Source organism: Octodon degus, unplaced genomic scaffold (genome assembly GCF_000260255.1).
Source record: "Octodon degus isolate 3935 unplaced genomic scaffold, OctDeg1.0 scaffold00067, whole genome shotgun sequence".
In the NCBI taxonomy this organism is placed as follows: Eukaryota; Metazoa; Chordata; class Mammalia; order Rodentia; family Octodontidae; genus Octodon; species Octodon degus.
The window spans coordinates 9,187,687-9,206,085 of NW_004524643.1; the positions used below are offsets into that span (position 1 = coordinate 9,187,687).

The window sequence follows — 18,399 nt, forward strand, 5'->3', positions numbered from 1 at the left end:
TGAGAATTATGTTTTTACAACTATGACTGACAATACATACCAAAACGTCCAGTTTATCATGATGACCACTTAAGCAGAAGGAAGTATATAAATTACCTGTCAGCTGTCTATCATTACAGTTGGCCCTCCTTTTTTTTATTATGTCACATAGCACTTATGTACAATAGAACATTGTTCCCATGAAATAATAATGTTACATGTCTGGCTCTGGGACCAAGTGCTCATATTAGAATATTTCCTAATTCTTTTACATTTAAAATGTAAGCCAGGCATGGTGGCACATGCCTATAATCTTAGCACTAGGGCAGCTGAGGCAGGAGGATTGCTTCAAGTTCAAGACTGGCCTGGACTACAAAGTAAATTAAAGGCCAGCCTGAATTGTATAGAGAAACCCTGTCTCAAACAAACAAACAAACAAACAAACAAACAAAAAAAGATGTTTAAATGTAGCCTTAAATGTTTGGGGCAACTTTTAAAGGTATTTATGGAGGATGATAGGAAATAAACTTACGTATTTCATTTAATAAATCCATACTTTTATTCTTTTTTATCATAATGTTATTGATAAACAAATAGCAATGAGACAGTTTCAAATCAAATTGCTAGGACAGTTTCAATAATTAACATACTGCATACATTCTTCTTAGTGGTTAATTGCTGTGTAAGATACAGACTTGAGATCCTATTTACAAACACCATTGGAACAAATCATTCTATTCATTAAAAGAATGTAACTATATATCTATCCTAACCACTTTGAATACACAGATACAAAATGGACATTCATCTGTATACCCTTTTTTGTTAAGTTCCATTATTTGACTATTATACGTGTGTAAACTCAGCAAAATATTTCCAGTAGCCCATAATAGTATTGGGTCTTCTGTTTAACTGGCAATGTCAGAAATTGTTGACCTGAGTCTCCCACAGCTCAACATAACAGCATGGCTTTACTTTCTATATTTCGTCTTCATACTTTTCTACTGGATGGTTAAGACCAAGGTAAAGCAGGACCTATGCCACAAGAGTTGTAGCTTTTGGGTCTGTGAAGGTCAGTGAAATCCCCTCAGGATTTATCCTGAGATCCTGTACCTCAGATTGTAGAACCTTTGTCAGTGTCAGTCATGTGGATGAGTCACGGCCATTGCTTGGCCAGTGTGCTCTCTGTGAAAGCCTGAGAGAGTGTTTTCTCTCCATGTGACTCTCCTTAGGCACACTCTATGTCATCGATCACTTTCCTCTTTGGCCCCATAATCTCCTTGATCAGAAAATTTGGGACAATACCGAGTTACATGATGTTAAAGTACAAGTTCTCATATGTCCTGAGTCTTAATTGACCTTATAAGGTTAGGGCCAAAATGTTGGCTTTCCTTGTAGCCCTCCTTTTTCTCTAATTTGGTCTGCAAACTTAGGTTGTTAACCATCCAGAAGACAAGCTTATTGTTATTATCAAACAACTTAGGCTATTAAGCTTAACCTCACTATCTGTCTGCGTATCAAACATCTTAGGCATAATAAGGAACAGGTATTTTTCATCAAGTATTGATATGTTGAACTTTAAGTCCCTACAAAATGTGATAAAAACATTTAAAAAATAGATTATATTTTACATACTTTTATTCTTATAACACAGAAGTTTAGAGTTGGAAGATATCTTCATTTACAGATAATTCTTTACAAACAATTCAAATAATTGGTATGTTTTGCTTCAAAACATCCCAATGAGGAACCACAAGATGATTGTTCATATTTATCTTTAAAATGTAATATGACATAATAGTTGTCATGTAAACACTTAAATGATGATTTGTAGGTCACTATTTGCTAAAGAAGATGTCAAGCTTGAAAGGAAAGTGCAAAAATTTAAAACAGCAGTCAAAATTAAGACAAAGGTCTAATGAGGATTGTAACAAGTCAAAATGAAAAAGTGATCTAGTTTACAAAGCTTTAAAAAAATGAAAACTGAAATATACTTGTAACCGCCTATATAAATCCCTTTTACAATAAAAATTTTCCCAGAAATTGGGAGAAACTAAAAAAATCATAACTTGAAATTCCCAGAGAAATGTTGAAGTAAAGATCTCTACATTTTAAGCAAGTACTGTCAAAAGAACTGGTTCAAAGTTCTGCCAAGGATGCTGCTTAGAAAATAGTTTAAATTACTTCCACTTGAGACAGAAAAGATCCAAAGTATATTAGCCTCCCCCTTCCTCCTCTAGTGAATTAATATTCCATGATATTCACCACAACTGCTGAGGGAGCACCTCTTCTCAAGAAGCAGAAAGCAGCAAATGGCTATTTCACATAGAACAAAAATGCACCCATGTAATTTTAATGTGTATTTGTGTGAAAGAAAAATATGGCAGATCTATGCTAATAAGTCTTCAGTGGGGAAAAAATAAAATAGTAGGTAAGTCATGGAGAGTAATTGGTCCTTTAGCATGCTCTATCTTCAAAAATGCTTCCTCCAGGAAAAAAAAAAATATGTGTGTGTGTGTGTGTGTGTGTGTGTGTGTGTGTGTGTATGTGTGTTAAGATATACTAATTTCTCTTAGTTCACTGAAAAGAAAGTTTTTGCTAATATTGTTTGGACAATTGAAAGCTGATATCTTGTACTCTGAGAAACTAATTTAAAGATAACAACACACAATGTATTAACCATTGTTAACCCACTATTAATTATCCTGTCTTGAATTTTTGTTTGTTTTTTTCTCTCTTTTTTTAAAGAATGCTTCTTCCTGTGCTTGCTCTTTTAAATAGCCCAGGTTCTGGCTGCCTTTGTGGGCTTGGAAATCATTCACATATGAGAGAAATTAAGCCCTTGTTTAACAGAGACACATGCCTGTCAAGACTAGAGGAACAAAGCCTCATCCCTGGGGCCTGCTCAGCTCCCAGAGGCTGCCACTCATTCTGTTAGCAATGCCTACCCTTAGCAGAACATGTATGAAACTCTATAAATCAGTTTGTCTGCTTTGCTTGACACATAACACTGCAAATGTTGTTCAGACTGTTTTCTCTTTCTTTTACAACTTAAAGTTAGTCAGTTTTAAAAAATTAAAATGCTGTTCTTTTTTTTCAGAATGGAGTAAGACTTCTTTAGTCAAAAAGATAGTGAGAAGTGAGACTGTCTTCACATATTACCAGTGTTCACGAAAGGCCACTTCCCCTTAGATTTCTTTCCCATGTTTTATACTCAATGACAGGAAGGCTCATTTTGTGGATTGCAAGTTGATCTCCCAGCTACTTTTAAACCCACCTTTTGGGGTCAACAAATTCAATACATTTGTCCCTTTGGAGCACCAGGGCAATGTGTTCTCTCAGGGTGGAGACTCCAGTGACAACCAGATCTTTTCATTTGGGAAGTGAAATGGCCTCCTTGTAAACCCAACCAAATATGTTCCTCACATTCTCATAGCCAAAGAAAATAAAATGGCCTTTTGAGAAAAGCCCATATCACCCTTTATGGATATCTCCATGTTGTCCCCGCTCTTATACCTCACCTACTCCTTCCATTGGGAAAAACATGGAGGTTACAGTGAAAGATTACCACACAGACTTTAATTGCCTTCCAGTTGAGATCTACTCTCATCCAAAGTAGAAGAGGTCTATGAGAGAATAATCATTTGTCCATAATTTTTAAAATTAATATCTGCAAAATATTATTTAGAATTATATAAGAATGAATATGAGGGTCAAAACTAAAGTATTTTTTCAAGTGAACTAGCAATTCTTGGCACATGTACTCTAGCTTTTCTTTTTTTATGGATACTGCAGCCTTTCTTTTGGTTAATGTTTGTGTGAAACATTGAATATTACAAAAGTGCATGAAATATTTTAAAAAGTTTGTCACTGCATCTATCACAACTTTAAAATGTTGACAATAGCTTTTCTATTTAATTATAATGGTACTATTTTTCTGGTAACTTATATTTTAATTATTTTTTAAGTTGAAGAATTAAGATACTTTACAATGACTCTAATATTTTTCCATTTCATGTTACCTTACATTGTTAATATGAATAGAAAAAAAAGTAGATCCTTGAGTAAAATGCCTGTTTTACCTGTGCTGCATGCACAGAAAACTTACCAAGGACTATTTAGCAATGTTAATCTTTTCACAGAAACACTGGGTGTTCCAGGGCTGACAGCTTCAGTTCTCAAGATGCCATGAACCTCAAAATAAGTAGCTGGTGGCCCAGGAACTTCACCCTACTCATCAGGGGCAAAGAAAAGGAGATCTGGATTTGATAAGTAAAACCAGACTCAGCCATGTGGTAAAGCCCTGCGATAACTGGGGACCATAAACAGTCAAGAAGCTAACAGGGCAGCAGTTTATTCACAGGGAGTTTCATTCATACTTAGAAACTGTACATACAACTGGCACACTTTATGGGAACACAGACAAATACACATGTGAGTCAGCCTACAGGGAAAAATGGAAGAGAAGTGTATCTCAGACTCTTTCCCATTCATATTTATGTATCATTCCCAAATGATTTATCATTTTTCAAATAACAAATTATTTTAATTTTTAAACCACAAATCAGATCCTGCAGGCCTTAACAAGGCAGATGTCAGAATGTGGTAGTACAACAAAATTAATTAAATAACTCTTGGAAGAAATAAAACAGTTTACTTATAAAAATGACATTAAGGTGAACTGCCTAATAAGAACATGGATTTGCTTAAATAAAACATTACATAGTTCTGTTTTAGATTCATCCCTAAAGCCCTGAAAGATATTAGAATTTTAGTGAGTAATTACCCTATTTACTTCAAACAAAATGGGAAGAAATTTGAAAACCATATTAAGTTCTACCACACATCAGAAATGAAATTTTCTCATTTTTTTATCTTACAGCCCAATAAATAAATTGCAGTTGGAAAATTTATTAGGACTAGAAGATGAAACTTAACTAGTTGAAATGAGGAAATGGTCAAAAGAATAGCCACACCAACATTATTCTTTAAGCAGCAAGCCTACCTCTGGGAAGCCTAACCAAGAAGTCTCCCATTTGTAGCCTAACTGCTTTCAGGCAGTCTGAAACATGCTCAGCACTACCCCCACAGTTGGAGAGTGTTCTAGCCATTTAACACATCTCCTCTCAAATGAAAATGCAACACATAATGAAAACAAGAGTGACCAGGGAAAGGTGTTATATGCTGTATGTGCCACTGACATAATACTTCAATAGGATATGTTGTAATTTCCTGCAATTAATTCTTAGAAACGCTACATGGATTTTTCCAAAATTATAATATTTTACTTGCAACACTAATATTAAGTTTGTGTCACCCTTTCCATTATATAAAAAACTAAAAGCTTGTCATTGGCTGCAAAAAATTGTTTCTATCCCGAAAGCAAGCATTTATACGCCATCTTCCTAAATGTATTTTCTAAAACTCCACCAAAGCCATCATCTTATGTGGCAAGTACTACAAACCATCACAAGATTTCACAAAGGAAACACAAAGTGGACCTTGTAAGCTCAAACCCTTTGATGGTCTGAAATGAAAACAGTGCTCCTACATGGACACAGTTTATCCTGTACCAAATTTAACATTTGCCTCAAAGCTTCATCAATGGGAATACTTGTTTTACCAGGGCACTGGGTATAATACCAGAACAAATATATGGCTGGAAATGGAACTCAAGGCAAAGGCTCTGAGTTCAATTCCCAGGATCAAAATAAAAAGAAAAATCACTGCTGTCTTCTTTCTAAAGGCCCATTCCTATCATATAGAATCAGAGGTCAATTCTCCAATAGTCTTTAGAATCCTTACTCTAGATACATGACATGAAACTCACTTGCTGGAGGACATGCAATTAGCGCTAGAACAAACACTAGGTGTGGACATCCCAAGTCCAAATCCAGGCTTCTTTCTCTCATTGCTCTAATTTCTCACTGCTGTAATGCTATGTTGTCCTCACATTCAGGCCAAATACCTTCCGCAAAGGGGAAGAGAACATAGTCCTATTGAGGGCAGATCAGTAGTCTTCTCCATACCTCTTCCTCCTCCTGGACTTGAAATTATGGCCTCTTTAAACTAAGGAGAACATGTAAGTCTATTGAATTAATTCACTTGGTCGGGAGAATGACTAAGAGTTAGAAACAGACATAGATACCAGCAAAATAGATTGAAAGTACTGGGAGAATCTATACTTGCATATTTTTCCAGATATCTTCAGACTTGTTTTTGATTTTTAACTACAAGCTCAATTTAAACAGAAAGAAATCAAGTGTGACATTCAAATCCTAAGATTTAGTGATTATACTCAATTCAAGGGTGATCACAAGGATAGATGCCCATTCCTTCTAGAAAGTGGAATAATAATGTTATTTATGAAAGCACTACATTTTCTTCTGGACTTTTTCTTAATGAGTATTTTTTGTAGTTAAAATCATACTGCAAGGCTGGAAAGATAGCTCAGCAGACTAAGCATCTGCTTAGGCAAGTTCAGGAATGGGAGTTTGATCCTAGGCACCACAAGCTGGGCCAGCCCCTCCCCGAGCATGCCGAACCAGCCATCGAGACTGGGCATGTTGTGCAGGCCTGTAATCCCAGCGCTGGGGAATCTGAAAAGAGGAAAATCACTACAAGTCCAAGCTGTACCAAATACATATATAAAAATTTTTTAAATGAATATAAAAATCATACTGCATTTACATTACTGTGTTCTAGGATTCTCCATTTAATGTCATAACATTATCCCAAATTATTAAAAACTACTTGCAAATATTTTATGAGTCCATGGCACTTCATCACATGACTATATGATAAATTTGATGATTTTATTAATATTAAAATCAGGGTTCAGGCTGGCCAAATAGCTCAGCGAATTAAAGCGCCTAGGAGTTCAATCCCTGGGTCTGCCATGCCAGCCCTGCCCCCGGGGGGGTGGGGGGGGGCGCTGAGAGGGCAATTGGAACCAGGTGTGGTGGCGCATGCCTGCAATCTCAGCTCTTGGGAGATTGTAAATAGGCAGATCACTACAAGTCCGATCTAGTAGTGAGACCCTGAACACTGTAGAATCTTCCCTAAAATACAAAATAAAATAAAATAAAATCAGGGTTCTTTTACATCTAAATTTTTTAAAACAAATTTTTTCTTATATAAGCACAGTATGTGTTAAAAATTTTGTTTAGAAAACTAAAACAAAAAGTTTAATTATAATTCTACTACTTGAAGGCATTTGCCTTAAAATTACATTCATAATCACTTGGTGTATACAGTATAATTCAAATCAGGGTCCCTACAGTTAATATTCAATGCTACTGATGGTAAGTTATTGGATCAATATGGAAGCCAAGGTCCTAAATACAGAGCTCAGATTATTTTTTTCTATCAGGCACTATAATCTGAACTCTCTCTCACAAGGGACCCACAGGGGTTCTAGAGTTCTCAGGATATATGTCCACCCTGCATGGAGTCCACTGAATGGGTCCTCTCAGGAACCAGTGGCTCTGACAATCCACATTAGAGTTAAAACAGAAAATCTTAACAGAAATATAGCTGTCATGTGTGTGCCAACTTGAGAAGCCCTAGTTTCTAGCCTTGCATGACAGGTAGTCCAGGAATGGCCTAGAATTCCCCCATCAATTGTTCCAACATTTGTGTTTATCATTTGTGCCTGTTTGTTTCCTGATCTACCTGACATTCTCAGACCAGCTTCTGGCTAGAGCCTAATAGTTTTGCTGGTACCAAAGGCTTTTCAAAAGAATATCCGGTCACCTCATCATCTGTTCATTCCGTCTTATCTTCAGAAGAAAAAGAAGCCTGAACGTGCACAAAGTATTACAAAATATTAAACAGAATCATGTAAAGAAAAGGTTTTTTTCCTTTTCTAAAGTTTTCCTCTTCTTAAATTTCCTGCTCGTGTGTATTTTCTTTCTCATCATCTTCTTCCCCAAATACAAGTCTAGAGGAAGGAGGCGCGTACAGCCACAGAATGGAGTGGGGAACACTTTGGGATAAATGAATATCTGCATCAGCAGGTGGAGTCCTTCTTTTCTTGTGGAGGTTTCAAGTTCGAGCATCCTCAGGCCCCATTCAATTAGATGACTCCTCCAGTGCGCTAATTATCTACAAATGACTTCAGCCACATCCAGGTTCAGAAACATCTGCTAATTTTTATGTACAAGCTTTACTGAATACCAGTGCATACAAAATGCTTTTCCATTTGGGAAACTACATTCTTGACATCATCACAACTTCTTAAATGAGATAACAGTTATTAGTCACTCAATTAAAACTTCCTAAGACAACTAAAGAATGTATAAAGCAGAGACAGTGGGAATGATACTATAGAACACAACCAGCTTAGGCTGCTGGAGTTCTTAGTTCAAGGTGACAAGTTCACCTTGTCAACTTGTTTGAGAAGCAGCCAGCCACTCAACTGAGAGTCCTTTCCATCTGCACTGACCCCAGCTACTACAGAAAATTCATCTCTGAATGTTCTAAGCTAAAGTTCTCCAGTAAAATTTATTTGTAACAAGGCTGAAAACAGGAGGATCACTATGAGTCCAAGCTGCATAGTGAGACCTTGTACCAAATACATTAAAACAAAACGTGTAACAGAAGTCAGGACCTTAACCTGACTGAGGATGGTATGCTATTTTTATTCTAACCTGTAAATTCCTTAACTTTCCTTGCAAATATTAGAACTTTAAATTTTCTTAATGGACTGTATGGTGGAGAAAATTAATTCACTGTCTCACAGGAGGCATTGCACCTTTTGCATCATTTATTTTCTTTTATTTTGAACAAGTAAAAATATCTGGCTGTAACATTAATAACTTTGAGTGGAAGTTAGTATATGTGAATTAAAAATGGTTATGTCAGTACATCCCTCAACATTTAAAAGATATTTCCCTGTGCTGTATCAAGTGTCACACAGTATATCAATTTTTATTTCCCATTTCTCAAGTCTGGTATGCATACTGTTTAACTTCTTAAATTCTAAGTATAGACATAATTCAAAAAAGCTAAGCAAATGCTTGACTTACAGGAGATGGTGTACATAAGATTTATATGAACAACTTTATTTTAAACAAGAAGAACTTTTGCATTTTGTACTGCTACATCACATAACGTCATCTGTGTTTAAAAAGCTATAAAATACATTGGAAGGGTTCATTTACTATCCTTCTAATTTCACAAGCACTATCGATCTAATACCAAAGACCATTTTAATGTGAAAGGTGAAAATTTGACCCTGTTTTTCTAGGATAAAATGCCACACTCCCTTTCGTACAATCTCCAGGCAGCTTTGCCTAATTCTCCATTGACCATTTCCAAGTTTCTGATAAATCTGACTCTCCATTCATGGACAAACCAGCTTCTCTTTCCTTCTCTTCTCTTCTCTTCTCTTCTCTTCTCTTCTCTTCTCTTCTCTTCTCTTCTCCTCTCCTCTCCTCTCCTCTCCTCTCCTCTCCTCTCCTCTCCTCTCTTCTCTTCTCTTCTCCTCTTCTGTCCTCTCCTGTCCTCTCCTCTTTTCTCTCCTCTCTCCCCCACCTCTCTCTCTCAGACAGACAGACAGACAGACACACACACACACACACACACACACACACACACAGAGAGAGATTAGAAGGGTATTTAAAGACTATTTCTAAACTGAACCTTCAAAGTAATAGAAATAATCAAGAAGCAAACAGAAGACAAATTGTCCCTGAAAGATTGAGTCTATGTTGTGTACTGTCATATGCTAGTACCATCCAGACCACCTGCCCCTTCTACTGACCTCATTTGCCTCAGAAAAGGCACAGTACTCTTCTACTTTAATTCCAGAAAGTAGCATAGACTGGTTTGCCTGAATTTTTAGCATCATGGTTTAGAAGAGACCTAAGGACTAGTATCTGAGAAATGAGTACAAGAAGATAAAATAAGGGTCAGCAAGATAGCACAGTGGACTAAGTGCCTGCTTAGGTATGCACAAGTACCAGGGTTCAATCCCCAGCACACATCAGACCTGCCACCAGGTGCGCTGAGCTGGCTACTGAGACCAGGCACGGTGGGGCACACCTGTAATCCCAGTGCTGGAGAGGTTGAAAACAGGAGGATCACTACTAGTCTGAGTTGTACAGCAAAAACCTCATAAAATATATAAAAGAAGATAAAGGATGGAAGGTCAGATAGACAGGTTGAAAAAGCTGAAAACACATGAAAAGCACTGACATTCACCTTCAGATTTTGGTCTGCTGAGTAAGACCATATGCTGAGAACAGGTAGATAGCTGATTAATTTATATACAGTAGCTCATAGGATCTGGTCAGGTCTTTACTTATTTATAGCTCCCTTCGAACTTAAACAATATAGCATGATTAATGTGGAGTTTTAATCCATAACAAGAATTTGTAATTTTAGCTGTTACAGCCATTGCTATTCATAAATTACAGTAGCTTTACCTATTCTTTATAATCCAGAAATTTTACTATTAAAATGTTTGAAGCAGGCTATAGAACATCTATCATTACTTAAAAAGTTAATTAGATTACATAAAAGAAATAATTAGATTTGCATTTTTATCTTCATTTTAAACTTCCAAAGAAGATCTCAACAGCTTGCCTGTGGGCAATTAAAAACAGCACACAGCAGAGAAATAAAGAGAAGAGAGGGGGTCTGTTTTTCCTGGCTAATTCATGATTGAAGATAGAATTACAAAATACTTTAAGGGCTTGCTAAAGCTGGGGGCTAATCCTAGACTTCTAAGCTTTGTTTATAACACTCATTTCATTGCAAAAGAGTACCAGATACATGTACAGTGCCAATAGAAATATCAAATTACTTTCAATAGGTTTATTTGGTCCTTTTCCAAGGCTTTTGGGAGGCATTCCATCACCTGATCAATAAGACACACACACACACACACACACACACACACACACACACACACAAACCAACAAGTACAAGATCCCAAACAGGATCACTGCAATTGCCTTTTGTTTATCAATGCTAAATACAATTAGCAAAGGGATACAAACTAAGACAGAGAAACTGCAAGAGACTGAAAGTCTGCCCCCAACTATTCTCAGTGTATTCGTTGTGTGCTCCAACCATCTTGGAAAGACAATAAATGGAAGGTCCAGCTCTTAAAATTAGAGGTCAATTAGACACTTAACGATGAGGCATATGTTCAAATATATATCTATTATTATTATGCTAGCAAAAAATTAATTAACCAGGTCAGGCAGGCCATGAAGGCTAATGTGAAAAGTAATTATTTCTGATCTCCCAACTACTTCACATAAAAAGGTAGTCCTTTATTCTGCTGAGTAGATACCTAAAATGCCTGTAGTTAATCACACTGAAGGCAACAAAAGGCAAGGTTTATGTCCTTAAAAGATGAGAATACATCCCAAGTTACTCTATTTAATTGTTTAAAGACAATCACTTTCTTGCTTATAATATTAACCATCTTTGTGGCTTCCACACAAGAAGAGAGGAAAACATTTTATAATGTTCTAACACGTGGAGAACACAGAGACGCACAATATATGCCCACAGCACACATTAATATATTATAATCAAACTAGAAAAACACTGTGCAGGAAAACTACTCATGGATTCTTAAGAACAAAATGAAGCTTTAATGAAACAAAAAAGTAAGCAAGCAGCATGTAGTACAGCATTTATAAGAAAGTTTTCAATAAGACAGAGTATAGCAAGAAACAGCAACAGAAGTCAGTTCAGATATTTTTATAGGCTGAATTTGCCATCCAGCAAGACATGAGGAGGGGAAAGCAATAAATATTGTATATTAAATATAAAGAAAATAATTTCAACTCTCAAAATTATACACAAAAATGTGTATGTATACAAAATGACAAAATCATTGGCCCCAGCAAAATGTTCATAAAATGCCAACCAATCAGTCCATTATTGAGACTATTTTTCAGCCAATCACATGAGGTAATAATATTGCCTGATAGGCACAACATACAAGAAACTTGAATAACTTTACATTTGAGGTCTGAGAAGCATCTAAATAATTGTATAATACTATTTACCCCTAGAAACCATTCTCATAGAGATATTTTAATGATGAAACCTTTTGCAGAGATCATGTTATAGCTATAAAATGACATTATTGAATGTATTCTCCTAATCTGCTATAGAAACCAAAGAATGTGATACATTGTGTTCATGAGTACATTCTCCAACTTCAAAACCACAGTCTGGCCAAATGAGGTGAGATGGATAAATATTTGAACAGATCAATACATCACAATAAAATATTTTCTTTTGCTTAAAATAGGCTCATTTAATAGTTGATTAGAGTACTATAAACATGATTTGATCTGTGTATAACTATCATGTGGATTAAAAGTTAATTTTATTTATCAGTTAGCTTAAAAATATAATGTATTAAAAGACAGCTAAGATGCTACAGTGCCATGGGTGGGATTGGGAAGGTAAAATTATGGAAGCAGTTATCTGCTAACTACCGCCAATGCCAAGGATCCATATCCCATGACCTATTAGTTTTGCTTCATAGAGACTTAATAAAACTGGAATCTCTATCCTGGAAATCTTAAAAAGATATAATTTTTGGGTTCCACATCAGGAGAATTATTTAATATGTAACGAATTAGAGGAATCACCATTTTCTTCAAAGGATTTAAATTCACTAAGCAAACAACCTCCTAAAAGATTTGCTAAAATTATTAAAATATTTTAATAATCATTTAAAATTATGATCCTGATTTTTAAATGGTAAAAAATGGCTCATCAAAAATATAATAGCGATTCATAAAATCATTCATCACACTTTTCAACAACGCTTACATGGTCTGTATCTCTTTTAAAGTTTAGTCAGGATTTACCAAGGCAAAATTATGTTTAAAATTTCATTCAAGCAATAAAAATATAAATGAAATTGTTTTTGACTACACATGTATGTTTTGAATAACTACAAAATAAGCATGGGAATTTTTACAATATAATATTAATCATGATTTTTTTCCTAATTATAGTGGAAGATTTGGTTTTATAATCTGCGTAAATCATTCAGGTTTTTATCTTTACCATTTATAACAGACCAAAATGTGTTTATGTGCAGTTGTTACAAGAGGTTAGAAACTGTGCCCTTTCTTTCTGTTAAAGTTTGGAAACTGCAAGCCATAATTACTAATTTAGAAGTCAGTATTCTAAGCTATTTTATTTTATTGAGAAACAAGTATCAATGAGACAGTTTCAAAACTGATTAATAGGACAGTTTCAATAATTAATACATTATACATTGTTATCGTCTTAGTGGTTATCCATAGTACAAGATGCAGACAGAATATCCTGTCCAAATACTATTAGTACAAATTTTTCTTCTCGTTGAATGAAGCGAAAGTAGCTGTATATCTATCCTAACTATTCTGCACATACAGATACAAAATGGTCCTTCCTTTGTATCCCCTTTTTTGTTTAGAATAGTCCTGAATATAAACATCTGATACTCTGCTGGGATCCCACAGCACTTGCCATGGCTTATTTCTGCTGATCATGTTAACTAATAGCTTCTAGGAATCAAGATGATAAAAGGAACATCCTCAAATTCTCTTTATTTGCTTTTAGAAGAAAAGGCAAGTTTCATTTTGAATCATTTTGTTTTATTCTTTCTCCTGTTTGGTTTTCCAATGGGAGAATGTCTCTTTTTATGATTAAAAGATGTTTGATGCATTTGTTAAGCCTTATATGTTATTTACAATGTATATTTAAATTAGCTCAACATGGATGTTTCTGTTAAATTTGATCCATGTGTGACTTATCAAAATCTATATTTGAAAATATAGTGAGCCTATTACTCTTAAAATGAAACAACTAAAATTCTTAATATAAAATCCTTCTTTGTAAGTGTCATAGATAAATAAGTTCAGTGTAAGGTGTGATTTTTAGGGTTTATAAAGGTCTTTGGATGATCACATACTGAGAAGATAAGTACTGACAACATAAGTCACAAGATAGCTACTTAGGACAGAGTGAACTGTAAATGTGGGTCTTCTTCCTTCAATTTTTTAAAACAGACATTTTTATTCTAAACAGTTTTATTTCTTAAAATGAATGTAAGTCTGACACTAAATAGCTCTATACCTTTATACTTTGTATGTTACTAAGTCCAACTGCTGATCAGCATAAATTTTGAAAATATAAATGATAGAAAGTTCTACAATAGTTAAAACCAAATAAACGTCTATCATAAAGCTTAAAAATTATTCCTTCCTTAAATTGAATATTCAGATGAATATCTTAAAAATCACATTCCATAATTTCCTAAAACATCAGTTGAATACAGTTAAGTTATAAATATAAAATCATATATAATAAATACTAGTAATATTTCATAACAATATTGTAAACTATTGCCATTCATCTAAATTCTTCAGACCCATGGAGAAGCATCAAATAAGACAGAACAACTTTGAACTAAGTGAAACATATTAAAAATAAATAAGAAGTGAGATGTAGTAAAAACAATAATAAACTGATATATAAACATCTGGGGTCTTCTATTCTTGCCTTACAAATAGGAGAAAATGAGAGAACTAAATGATCATGTAATTTAACGCCTAACCGAGTTCTTAGAGAGGGATTGGGGGAAAATGTGGGAAACCACAGGCTAAGCATCTTGACCTTAGCAGTAGGAAATTCAGTGAAATTTTTAATAAGGCCAGAAGAAGGTAACACCTGGACAGTTATTTAATTAAGAATCTCAGCATGAATTGTAAAAGGTCTATCATGATGAGAAATTATTCCAAGATTTAACTGTAAAGACTGACCATCATAAGTGCCAAAGACATTCAACTTCATCTATATTGGGATTTGATTTGGAAACATACATATTTAAGAAAGAATATGGAATCAAAATAAAAACATTGGCTGTAATTTTCTAGTGAAATCAACAGAGGAAAAAGCCAAATTAGGTCCAGATACATCTTCAAATACAAAGGTACTTCCTCACACACAAAGTGTTTCACATTGACCTTGAAACTAAGAATAATTAATAAAAATTCCAAATATATATTCTGGCTCAACTACATCAAATCATAGTCCTCATAATTTAGACAATATCTACAGTAACCAAGAGAAGCATAGTTTATGGTAGGTAAAGTATAACTCTGGAACCAACATTCCTGAATATTAATCACCAGATACCCCATTTCTTATTCTAGCACTTTCTAAAACTCACATATCTACGATCCTATTCAGAAATTGAAACCACTTCCCATTCTTGAATAACTATTAGTTGAATGAATCACTAAGTACCTAAAGGAAATTACTGAAATCAGACCGTCACCTTCCCTGATCAGAGCACTGTAATTACGATCTACAATTTTTGCACAGCCAAATAAAAAAGGAACTCTGTAAATAAAGCTATAACTATCCAGGAACAAGTTTTCCTTTCCAGACTGTAAGCTCCTTGAAGACAGACATTCACTAATCTTCATATTCCCCTCAGCATCTAGAAGGGATACAGTTAAATACTTGCTAAGGAACAAGTGAACTCTCAGCAGCCCTTTCTCAATTCTTCTCACAATTGGCCCAGTGAGTATTAACATGTAAATAAAAGTTAGCTCCTCTCCATAACACCATGACATACTAAAACACAAAACAGAAAGCAGTTGGGGGGCAATAAAAGTAGCATCAGAATGCTCCCTTAAGCATCAGAATGTCTTAACCTGGTTAGATTGGGTAGGTGACAGAAGGGGAAAAATATGGGTTTTGTGCTTATATATCATCTTAGAGAAGAATACTTCAACCCCAACCTAGTCAATATTTCTTATATCCACTTGTACAGTGGTGTACAGCATTCTTGAACAACAGCCCTGTTACTACTGTTTATAAGACAGGGTTCTATTTGCAGCATTTTAGATTCAGATTCTATTTCCATGGAGGAAAGTATTTAAGTATAATCAGATGAGGATAATAAAATACACTGACCTGGATCTGTTGCTGCAGGAGATTAATTTTGTGCTGCTGTTGCAGAAGTTGCTGCTGTTGTCTTGCAATCTATTAGAAATAAAGTTTCATTAAGTTAAAATGAAATGCTTACACCTTTGCCATCACCTCAAGTATCTCTCCTGATATTACAAGAATGCTTTATTGCACCTCTGTGTGAAAGAGTTTTAAATGTAAAAGTTGCAGGGAAAAAGCTTTGAATGGGGCCATCTCTCTGCTTTAGCTGCATGTGAAAAATACCCCTGTTGTATTACATTTGTGAGCAATTTACCTAAGTCTTCACTGGTCAGTGGGGAAATCAGGGGATATGAGACAGTCCGTCTTTGTAGGATGAAGACAAGCAAACTCTAGTCATATTTGTCTAAAGAGTTTAATTGGGGCATAAAAGGGAAATCTGGAAGCAAAAAAGGAAAAAGCTTTTTATAACTTTATATGATTTACTTTGGTAAAATCTTTTCTGATGGAAAGATTTTTGTAACATACACCTACATATATTTTCAAGGAGCACAAAAAATAATGTGAAGTAAAAAACTCTTTAAATTTTTGCTGTTGTTGAACTGAGCCATAATTTACCATTTATACATTTATTCTTTTGAAGGTAATATACAGGATCCACACATCCTTACTTCACCCAACAATTAAACTGAAGATCTTAGTATGTTATCTTTTCTACAAAAAGATGTATTAACCATTTAATGCAAGCCCTATTGAGGATTGGATCTGTCCGTCATATCTTTAGGATAATGATGTCCACAGATGTCTACAGAGCATAAGTAGGCCCCAGAATGCTTACTGCCTGAGAAACAGAGCTGTTACACTTTGAAGTCCAGGAAAATGCTACTAAATAGACACATGTTCATTGACTACCTATAGAACAGGAGAGAAAAGTGACCAAACAATACTTGGTCACTTTGGTTTAATAGTGCTTTCTAGGCAGCAATTTTTCTCCTATTTTTTTTTTAAATTCCCAAAAGCTAAAATTCTAGAATGGACTTGATAGAAAACCAAGTGAGTGGAGATTAGTCCCAGGCCTTGCTTGCATTCTTCCTGAGACTTTTTGATGCTGTGGCCCAGTACAGGAGGAAATGCCCAAGTCATTTCCTTCAGCATAAAAATGACAACATAGCAATCTGCTCCCAAATTGTTGCTTTTAATTTCTGATGATAACGGGCTTATACTGGAAGACATGATAAAGCTGAATATAAAATTTAATATGGTTTGATAAATGGGACCACTGTTTACAAAATAGAACATTTAGTGGGCAAAATGAGCATTTAATCAGGGGGGAATGACCCACTCTGCTGGTCACCCTCAAACCAGAAATGGACAACTCATTCTGCAGCTGTAGGTATATATGCAGGACCCTGTGAATATTTATTTCCTCTTAGCAAACTAGTGAAACCACACTAGGCCTCTAATATTGATGGTCCCTCCTAAATGATAAAGTGCTGCATAGAAATGCATCCCAACACCACGGTGCAATTACTATCAACCACTCTAGATGTATGGGTTTGACACAGTGAAGTATGGTACATAAGCACCATGTGGCTCAAATTCTGAGTTTTATTTGCCAATCGGTTGAGCTACATGCTCGCTTCATTGAGCATGACAACCTAGTTTTAAGTGTCATTTAATTTTCATTTTGAAATATAATTACAAAGTGTTCACTGTAAGATATCACTCGTCTGCAAATGTGTCAAGATTAATTTGTGCTAGCTTATTCACAAGTGTCAATAGTTAATTACTGTGTCATCTCTGGATGGCTAAATGACATTCTAACTTCTGATTTTTTACAGTGTTCCTTTATGTTATTTTCCATTAGGGGCTAAGTCCATATTCCTACATGTGGGCAAATATTCAAGCACATAAAATACCAGACGTCACAACTCATTAAAATCAACAGAGCATATATTGCTCTATATACCCCTATAAAATACATTTAACTGAAAAGATAATTCCAGTAATAATGTCAGATTTCTAAAAACTGCACATTAATTTGAGTCTGTCTGATCTAAAGTATCAGGGACTACTGCATAGGATCATTGTTGTTAGATTAATATACTCCATGAGACAAGAAAAACATTTGGGAAAATGCTTTATTTTTTTAAAGATACACAATTATAATTTGCTCTTTTTTCTTCTTTCTTACTTCTGAGTCAATCAAGTCAAAATCTTTTAGAAACCATGTGCTGTTTTCAATGATTTACCTGTGCTATAATGACCAGAGAAATTATCACCCAAACCAAGACAACACTTGTAAGTAGAAGGGGTAGCATATTAATAATTACCCTGGAAAACAAATATAAAACTGGGATATCTGGTGGGAGGAAGACCAAGATGTGGAACTCTGTTGTTCAGCTTAGAGAAAATTACTGGACCTATACATTTAAAAAAAAAAAAACCAATGTTTTTCTGGAACACAACTTTTTCTGGATGAGGAAAGTAAGG

At 35.0% G+C, this 18,399-nt stretch overlaps 1 protein-coding gene across 22 annotated transcripts in view; it reads right to left on the reverse strand.

The window, feature by feature from the left end:
* Positions 1-18,399, reverse strand: part of Sox6 (SRY-box 6) — a 689,373-nt gene that overhangs the window by 189,039 nt on the left and 481,935 nt on the right. For all 22 annotated transcript variants that reach the window (XM_004634909.2, XM_023719279.1, XM_023719289.1 and 19 more), the window contains one exon: positions 15,934-16,002. In XM_004634909.2, coding sequence (XP_004634966.1) covers positions 15,934-16,002 — 69 coding nt within the window. The remainder of the gene's footprint in view (positions 1-15,933; positions 16,003-18,399) is intronic.